This window comes from Marmota marmota, unplaced genomic scaffold (genome assembly GCF_001458135.2).
Source record: "Marmota marmota marmota unplaced genomic scaffold, marMar, whole genome shotgun sequence".
NCBI classification, from domain to species: Eukaryota; Metazoa; Chordata; class Mammalia; order Rodentia; family Sciuridae; genus Marmota; species Marmota marmota.
This window is the reverse complement of record NW_025999871.1, coordinates 228,576-238,833: the sequence shown is the minus strand read 5'-3', so window position 1 is coordinate 238,833 and position 10,258 is coordinate 228,576. Positions and strand designations below refer to the sequence as shown.

Below are 10,258 nucleotides of genomic sequence, written 5' to 3'. Positions count from 1 at the left end.
ACACCCCAAAACTTCCCAAATTAAGTGGATGGAACTTGAGATCATTATGTTCAGTGAAATAAGCCAGACTCAGAAGGTCAAGGGTCTTAAGTTTTATCCTATATGTGTAACTTTAAAGAGGAAAAAGGAAAAGAAAGGGGGGGGGTGTCTCATGAAAGTCAAAGGAATATCAGTAAAGAAAAGGGATTTAGGTGTGGATGGTAAGGAGGGAGGGGGGAAGTGCTAGGGAGGGATATTGGCCAAATCATATTGTTATATTGTATGTATGTATGAATATGTAACAAAACATCCTATCATTACCTATACCTATAATGCACCAATAAAAAATGTGGAAAATAAAAAAGAAGATGGAGGTACAACTAGATAGTCATGGTAAAAGGATAAATATAGGCCTTTCCCTCACATAAAAACAAAAATTAGCTCAAAAATTGGGTATTAAAAAGTTGGAATAAATCTTCAAGATTTTAAGTTAGGCAAAGTTTTCTTGAATATAACTACAAAAGCACATAAAATTTAAAAACTGAAAAATAGTACTTCATTAAAATTAGAAGTCTTTTGCGTGGGCTCTCTCTCGTCCAGTGAAGAGGTTCATGGAACAGGGTAGAGCAGAGTGTGGCTGCGGAATCACTAATCAAGACCTCCAGAGACCAAGCAGGAAGCAGGTCTGATTTTTTAAAAAACTATTTTCATTTGTAGATGGACACAATACCCTTATTTTATTTGTTTTTTTTAATGTGGTGCTGGGGATCAAACCCAGTGCTTCAGGTGCATCTGACAAGTGCTCTACCTCTGAGCCACAACCTCAGCTCAGCAGGTCTGATTTTATTGTGCAGTTACCATGTATGTATACTCAGGCAGTAGCTAAGCAGATCATAGGCAGCCACCAATACAATTTCTGGCCAACTGTCCTTGCAGCGACCAATAGAGGAGCCTAATAGAGGAGCGGGCTGTGGAGCAAGCAGGACTGCAACATGCAGCCTCATGCCCAGAGCTGTGCCTACGGGGTAAGCGGTTTGCTGCTCACACGCCTAGCACAGGGAGTGGTTTGCCACTCAACCCCTAACCTATGCTGAATATGCAGTATTCCATGCACTTGTCCCCACAGTCTTTGTGCTTCAACAGTTACCACTAATAAAATTAAAAGTCAAGTCTTAAATTGGGAGAAAATATTGGCAATTTATCTGATAAGAGATCCATATCCAGGATTCATAAAGAACTTCAACTCAGTAATAAGAAGACAAATGACCTTATTTTGAAAAAAGCAAATCTGAATAGATATTTTACTAAAAGGAGAAATTCAAATGGCCAATTATCTTATGAAAAGATGTTTAATGCCATTAGTCCTTAGAGAAATGCAAATTAAAACCACAATGAAATACCACTTCTCACTCCTTAGAATTGCTACAGATGTAGAAAGACAATATCATCTGTTGGTGAAGATGTGGAGAAATGAAAACCCTCATAATTGGTGTTAGGAATTTAAAATGCAGCAGCTAATTTGAAAAAAAAAACACAACTTGGAAGTTTTTTCAAATATTAAAAATAGATTTACTCTATTACCCAGAAATTGTGTATTAAAAAAATAGTGTATTAAAAAATTGGAATAAATCTTCAAGATTTTAAGTTAGGCAAAGTTTTCTTGAATATAACTGCAAAAGCACATAAAGTTTAAAAATTGAAAAATAATACTTCATTAAAATTAAAGATCTTTTGCGTGGGTTCTCTCTTGTCCATTTGATATCTATTTGTAAAAAAGGAAAATGTATCCATAAAAGATAAAACATTTACTTGTATGTAAATGTTAGCAGCAGCATTGTTTACAATAGTTAAAAGTGGAAGCAACTCTAATGTCCATCAGCTAATGGATTAACAAATATGGGACATCTATACCATGGAATATTTTTTCAGTTATTAAAAAATGAAGACAAAGATCATGTAAAGACACAGGAAGAAGTTGGTCATTTATAAACCATGAAGAGAGTCTTCAGAAAAAAATCAACCCTGCCAACACTTGTTCTTAGACTTATATCTTCCAGAATTGTGAGAAAATAAATTGCTACTGTTTGCATTACACAATATGTGGCACTTTGTCATGACAGTCTCAGCATACTAAAACGGATTGTGGCACTTGGAATTGGAGTATTATGTGGCAAATACCTGAAAAATCCACCTATAAATGTGGAAGTGGCTTTGGACCTGAGTAATGGGGTGCAGGCTAGAAGAATTTTGAGGTAGAATGTTAGAAAAACCTAAATTGCCTTGAAGAGACTATTGATAGAAATATGGAAGTTAAAGGAAATTCTGGTGAGGGCTCAAAGGGAAGAGGAAAGCTATAAGACAAAGCTACTACCCTAATGTTATATTATGTTCAGAATATCTGTAGAAATATAAAAATATGAAAGAAAAGGTGCTTCTGGGAGGTCTCAGATGGATATAAGCAATGTATTGGAAACTGAAAGACAATCCTTACCATAAAGTGGCAAAAAATTTGCCATTATTGTGTTTTAGTGGTTTGTGAAAAGTCGAACTTTAAAGTGGCAAACTGGAAAGTTTAGCTGAGAATGTTTCTAATCAAAGTGTTGAAGGTGTAGCCTGTTTTCTCCTTGCTGTTTATAGTAAAAATGTGAGAGGAGAGCGACAGGAATTATAAAGAGTTATTAAGTGAAAAATAATCAGAACTTGAAGATCTGAAAAATTTTCAGGTTAGCCATACGTATTGCAAAAACTGAGAACATGTGTTTGAAAAATACAGTAACAGACAATTTTGCAAGAGAGATTATGGGTATGTGATTTCTGGATTCAGTCAACCATTTCAGCAGAAGCACTGCTTGCTTAACTGAAGAAGACAGAGGCAGGATAAAATGAAGGAAGGCTGTTGGATTTCTGGAATTCTGCAGGCAGGAAACAGGGTGATAGAGCAATCTGGATGTGAATGTGCATTATCAATGTTTGAGAGCAAGGAAGAATGAGCCCAAAGGTGGTTCAAAGGTCAGTGAGGCTGCCATTGCCACCATGGGCTCAGAGAACATGGATGGGCCCAGGAGATAGAACAGTCTCCTCCTTGCTTCCAGAGGAGTGACAGCTGCTGGCCAGAGCCAAGGGAACAGGCCTGCCAACTTGGTGGATCTAGAGGACAGAGCACTGAGCCAAAGAGGATTCTTCCTCCTTTTCTTTAATATTTTTAGTTGTAGGTGGACACAATACCTTTATTTTATTTATTTATTTTTATGTGGTGCTGAGAATTGAACCCAGTGCCTCACATATACTAGGCAAGTGCTCTACCACTGAGCTACAACCCCAGCTCCAAGAGGATTATTCTTGAGCCTTAAAATCTAATTGGAGGGGCTGGGGTTGTGGCTCAGTGGCAAAGCGCTTGCCTCGCATGTGTGAAGCACTGGGTTCAATCCTCAGCACCACATAAAAATAAATAAACAAAATAAATATATTGTGTCCATGTATAACTAAAAAAAATTTAAAAATCTAAGTTTCCTTCAATATTGCTTAAAATTAACTGTATATATTGATGTGTGCTGTAGAAATGGGGGTCAAGATATGATCAATAGGGGCTGGGGATGTGGCTCATGCGGTAGCGTGCTCGCCTGGCATGTGTGCCACCAGGGTTCGACCCTCAGCACCACATGCAAATAAAGATGCTGTATCTGCCGAAAACTAAAAAAAAAAAAATTAAAATTCTCTCTCTCTCTAAAAAAGATATGAGCAATAGTACTGATTTTAATTATAATAAGCCAAATCTTTGAATAAAATAAAAATTAAGTTAAAACATATAAAAATTAAACTATATTAATTTTAATGGTATTTGCCTTGCTACATTTTGGACTTGTTTAGGACTCTCACTCCTTTCTTCTTCCCAATTTCTCCCTTTTGGAATGGGAATACTTGCCATAAGCCAGCACCATCATTATACTTTGGAAGTAGATAATTTATTGTCTGAATTCATGGCTTACTGTTGGAGAAGAATTTTGCCTGTAGATGAATCATATCTCTGGTTTTAACTATACTTGTTTTAGGTGTTATCTACAAGAATTTTTGGATCTAGAGTTGATGCTGGAACGAGTTAAGACATTGGGAGCTATTGGGATGGTGTGAATATATTTTGCATGTAAGGGCATGAATTTTTGGGGGGACAGTGGGTGAAGTGTTATGGGCTACATGGTGTCCCTCCAAATTCATATGACAAAATCTTGACCCTTAGAACCTCAGAATGTGATTGTGTTTGGAGATAGGGTCTCTATTTAGAGGTCTTTATTTAGGCCTGCCCCAATACAATCAATATCCTAATAAGAAGAGGTGACTAGGACACAGACATACACAAAAGAAATGCCATATGAAAACACCAAGAAGAAGCAGCCATCTACAAGCCAAGGAGAGAGGTCTCCGAAGAAAACAAACCTGCCAACACCTTAATCTTAAAACTTTTAACTTCAGAATTGTGAGAAAATAAATTAAGTGAAAAGGAAGAAAGAAATGAAGTTCCAATACATGCTGCAACACAGATGAACCTCAAAAATGTCATGCTAAGTGAAAGAAACTACACACAAAAGACCATATATTTTAAGAGTCCATTTATATGAAATCTCCAGAAGAGAAAAATTTATAGACAGAAACTACATTAATTATTGCCAGGGCCTGTGAGTGAGAATGGGGAGTGATTGTAAACAGGCATGACTTTTCTTTTTGGGACAATAGCAATGTTATCAAATTAGATTTTGGTGAAAGTTACACACTTTGTAAAATTACTGGAAAGTCTTGATGTGTGAGCTTAAAAATGAATGACTTTTATAATATGTAAATTAAGCCTCATAATGCTGTTTAAAAGTTAATAATTGAAAAAGATTACTTGAGGCGATATTAGTAGAACAAAATGTGTCCATAAGATTTAAGTTTAATTGACTACTATTTGTTCAATTAATAAATTTAACATTTTAATTAAACAATTAAATTTTAACAAAATTTCATGTAACTATTTAAAAAAATTTTTCTTTAAACACCTAGGATAACTCCACTCCATATTATGGTTGTATATCGACTTCTAGTATATCCATTTTTTAAAAAAATTTCATTTTAGGACGCGCTTTGAAGTACAACAGGCTGATTAAAATTTGGGAGTTCTAGAAGTCAATATTATTAAAATCGTTTAAAGTTAAACCTGAAAATTGTACGAGCCTTTCGAGTATTTCATAAATGTATAACCTTTTAGATTTTGGGTACATGAAGTCCCTGGAAGGGTAGAGGATGCGGGGCGATCCCCTTAAACTTCTTACAGTCCTCCCACTCTGCCTAGATGCTCGGAGCTGCGCAGGGGGCGCCCCCCACCGGCCGGGGTCTCTATTGTCTGGCCTGGCGTGGGCCGCGGAGATGCGATTCTGAGCCGCTCCTCGATTTAGTGTGCCGGGAAAGGACAGTCAGGTGAAAAGGCGCAGACCGCGAGTGGGCGCTGCTGAGCTTGAAGCCTGGCACCCCTTCGGTTCCCGTTCTCTGGCTCCAGGACCACAGTCCTGCAGAACCCCCAGGACGGAGCTGGGACTTGACAGCAGGAAGGATGGTTACGCCTTGGGATGAGCAGATCTCCCTGGTGCCAACCCCCTTGACCAGCAGCAGGGAGTCCCGAAGCTCCCTGGGTGCGTGCACTTCGCACGCGCCCTTTCTTCGCTCACGCGTTCCAACGCAGCGTCCCAGGCGACACACCCCACAGTGCGCGCTTTGCTTTGGGCTCCTTCGGCAGCTAACGGAAACTTCTCTGAGCCATTGACTTTATTTGAAGGACCCGACCTTGCAGAAGTGCCCCTTATGGGCAGTTACCTGAGCCGGGCTAGCCCTGGCCAGCCGTCCCCCACTCTGAGCGACCAGGACTGTCCTTCGAGACCCCGTCGCCTCCGAGCCTCGCTGTTCCCTCGCCGTGTTCCCTCAGCTTTCCGGGTTCACTCAGTGGCTCCGTCCCTGAACCTGACTCACAAGCTATCCTATGAGGATCTTGTGGCTTCACCCCGTCGTCAGCACCGCCGGCAGCTTGTCATTCACCATAGGCAGCGATACCCAATCCAGCAGGCTCGGTGTCTGTTTCTGAGGATTTTTTCTTCTGCATCTTCTGAAGAGAAGAAACCATTGCTGTCTGTTTCCAGCTCCAGAATGTCTTGCCCTTCAATGATAATGAAGTTGGTGTCTGCTAAGGGTAAACTCACTCTTCGTTTGGCTCTAGAGCAGTCAGTCTTGACTATACGGTCCTCACTGGCTGGCCATTTCTCAATCCCATATGCAAAGAAGACCCCTATGGGACCTCTAGAAGAAAGCAGTCAAGTAAAAGCCAAGGAAGAGAAAGACCTAACTACCCTGGGAGAGGAAGGACTTGGAAAGGAGGAGGACCATCACACAGTCCAGGAAAAGCAGGATAATCAGAAAAGGGGATCTGAAGCCAGTGAGACTGGACAGTCAGCATTTAGGTGCCTGCGGGTCAACGGAGTGCTCTCTTCCTTTGTGCCCAGGCCTGGGCCTCTGAAGAGAGATATTTGTTACAAGAGCTCAGTAAACAGCCTGATTAGGAAATCCCAGACCTCCATAATGTCGTGCAAGAAGCGCAATGCTATCACCAGTTCCTATAGTTCCACCCAGGGTTTCCAACTACCACAGAAGAGGAAGGGTGCAAGCACAGCTGGATTCCCCAGCTCAGCCTCATCCCATTTCCAAGCACCTGCAAATAAAGCTGGTGATGAAGGCCATGAGGCTAGATCTTCAGCCTCAGTGGTACCACAGAAGCAAATCAAGCATGAAAAGTCTGTAGAGGTTCCTTTGGACAAGCAGCAAAATCTGAAGATTCGCTCACCATCATTTGATCTTTCTGGGCCCAAGAAACGCAAAATCCCTCTTCTGCTGCCCTACAGGAAAAATGACCCACTGATCCTGCCCCCACCCCTGGAGCTAGGTTATCCAGTTACAGCTGAAGTCCTTGACTTAGAGAAGAGAGCTGCGATGCAGTGGATCAACAAGGTCTTGAAGGGTAAGCCGAGGCCATCTAGGTTGCAGTGTTGTTCAGCCTTCCTGTCCTTCCATCTTTCTGCTGCAGGGACTTTTTTCACTTTCACTAGCTCTCCCTCCAGCCCCCACCACAGTGGAAAAGCTTCTGGAAGACACAGAACCCCAGGCCTGCTGGCCTTCTCATAATCTGCTGGAGTAGTGCTTCTGTGGGATGTTTGCTTTGGTTCTTCTTAAATCTTGCCTTGCTTGGTCTGGTTGTGAAGAAATCAGTTCCATTTCTTTAGTACACCAAGGGTCTGTTGCTGTGTGGCCCTTGTTGGTCACTTGGAGGGACTGTGTAGAAGGCAATTATGAGTCCTTGCTCTTGAGGAAACCCAGGGGACTCACTTATCCCAGGAGAGTCCTCAGGACTCATCATGATGTTAATTCTCCCTAGAGAGATAATATTCTCATTCACCTTTCTGCCAGAAGTGTTCCAAAAAGTTGGGTAATTGGAGGTTGTCAGGCTGAATGACCCCAGTAGTCAGGATCCTTGCAACAGGTTGGACCAGTTTTCCTCTATGTGGGAACTGGCAGGATCTCCAGTACTACTGTAGTTGCCTTTGCCTGCCTCTCACATTGCATAATTGGGCCCTTGTCCATCTTTCTTAGACAAAAGAAAACACATACACAGAGTCCTATTTTGAATGATAACAAAGATGTTCTGAGAATGCATCGTGTGGTGATCTCATTGTTATCACCTGGTATACTAACACAAACATAGATGTTCCAGGTCAGTTACTCTATGTGGCCTCTGCATGTTGTCAAGTGTCTCCGTAGACACCAGATAAATGTTAAGCTACCAGCACAACAGCATATTGTTTTAAAATAAACTTTTTAAATAGGTTAGGTCTACACTCTAAAATAATAATAATATAAATACAGTATAAATACATAAACCAAGAACAGTTGTTTATTACTATCAAGAATATGTACCGTATATTTTGTAGGTGCTATATTTTATATGACAGGCAGTGCAGTAGGTTTGTTTATACCAGCATCACTATATTTGTGCTACAACATTAGAACACTAAGATGTCACTAGGTGAAAGGAATTTTTCAGCTCCATTATCATCTTATGAGACCATCATCATATGTGCAGTCTGCTGTTGACCAAAATGTCATTATGTGCAGCATTATTCTATGACTTTTTTATTTACAAGTCTTTGACTTTTGAATCAACAGTGGAGAAGGAATTGACTCAACGTGGGTGGTGATACATTGAGCTGGACTGAACTGTGTTATTTTCTGTGGCCCAGTTAATGGGAAAGAAGCAGCACTATATGGCTCAGTGCTGACTACTGACTTTTGTGTTTTGAGTGGATGGGATGCAACTCATTTACTGATTAGCTTCTTTCTTCTACTTCTCTCCACCTACTTGATCCTGTGCATTAGGAAAAAATGTGTCAATTTTAAAGTCTTTTTTAAAATGTTGAAATTTTTGATATAATTTTAGACTCACTGAAGGGAGTCGTAAAGATAGTGTGGAGGATTTCTATATAGTTTTCATTGTGTTTCTCCTACTGTTATCATCTTATAGAACAATTATTGAAACCAGGAAATCAACATCAATTAGTGCTATTATCTCCTTAGTATCTTCCAATCTGTGGCAGTTTCTCTATCTTAATATCTTATGTGTTTGTCTGTAGTCCCAGCTTTTCAGGCTATATGGCAGGAGGTTCACTTTGGCCCAGGAATTTGAGTCCATTTGCATTTATCACCCTCTTTATTCCTCTTTACATAATCATATTATTATTGTATTTTACAGATGATGAAGCTAAGACCCAGAGGAATTAAATGACTTGAGGTCAGCCACATGACTCATCTGCATAAGAGCTGACCTGCGAACCTGAATACCTAACCTGTACATGTAATGAAATATCACTTTCAATGTAGGGTCATTTTGATACTTAAATAAACACAATCGTCTAAAGTATTATCTGTAGTGTGTGATTAATGTTTAAGTGTGCTTCAATATTATCTCTTCTTATATCTATATCTTCCCTCTGTTGGACACAACTATAGCCCACTTAGCCCTCCCACTTCCTCCCTCCCTTGCCCAGCAAGAGAACATCTGTGTCCCTGGGGATGCTGACTCAGGATGCTCTTCAATCCTTAATTCTTCAGAACAATGCACTGATATCCATTTGCATTTAGAGCTGGGGGGATGTTGCCTCCCTGCTAGAAATGCTCTTTGAGTTGTGCTATTGAAGCATCTGCATTTGTGTCCAGAGCATCGTAAAATCCATTTTCAGTGTCAACATGACCTTCCATCTCTGATCCTTAACATAGGTACTCAAGTCCATATGTAGGACCAGATAGAAGACAAGTGCCACTCCAATTTCCTGTACACACACTTCTCTCTTTCTTCTGTGCTCCTGCATTTTACTGGTTTTCTTATTCTATCACCTTATTTCCAGCTACCCCCCTTCTCATCTATACTTCTCCCCTATTGCTAGCTTCACTAAATTCAATCTAGTTTTCTGCTCTTGGACAATGTACCACAGGGTACCATAGGGTACCACAGGGTAAGAGAGCTTAAAAAGCTACAGAAGAAAGAGTATAAAGGGACCTGAGACCTGTATCTGAGATAAATCCTGAAAGAGGAGGGGGATGAGACAAGATGTGCCACCAACACAGGGAACAGAAGGCCCTGTAAGGACAGTGGTAGAAAATGGCTGGATTGGTCTAGATGGGGCAGGAATAGAGATGATGAATGCAGAACTTGGTGTTAGGTAGAGAGAAAAATCATCCCAATGTAAGTCACCCCAGAAGCCTTTTTGTGGATGTGAAGAAGAAAGGGGGTCCCACAGCAGCATGTCTTGGGCTAGAGTCACTCACTGCTTAGGACTGAAGTTTGGCATTTTTTTCCTGCAGCTGGTCCTAGGCCATGAGCACCAGAGGAGAGCAGCTTGGAGAAAATCTGGAAAGTTACTATGGCCAGGACTACTACTCCTTCCTTCATTGGTGCTCAGAAAGATACACAGCAGGCTGGACCAGTCTCCAAATGCTGCAGTTTACTCAGGGGACACAAACTGTGCTAGTTTGGATCCTGAATGTCCCCCAAAGATCCATGTGCTGAAGGCTTGGTCCCCAGGGTGACACTATTGGGAATGGCATGGATTTTAGGAGGTGGGGCCTAGGTCCTCATATCATTGGGGAATATGCCTTCCAAGGGATGACAGACCAGGCCCCTACCTCTTGCTTTTTTTTTTTTTTTTTTTTAAAG

General features: G+C 40.8%; 1 protein-coding gene across 1 annotated transcript in view; it reads left to right on the top strand.

The window, feature by feature from the left end:
• Positions 1–5,560: 5,560 nt before the first annotated feature.
• LOC125611125 (nuclear envelope pore membrane protein POM 121-like) overlaps positions 5,561–10,258 on the top strand; it is a 5,651-nt gene continuing 953 nt past the window's right edge. Inside the window, exons 1-2 of the mRNA XM_048785040.1 lie at positions 5,561–5,639; positions 5,783–7,012. Of these exons, the coding sequence (XP_048640997.1) occupies positions 5,561–5,639; positions 5,783–7,012 (1,309 nt within the window). The remainder of the gene's footprint in view (positions 5,640–5,782; positions 7,013–10,258) is intronic.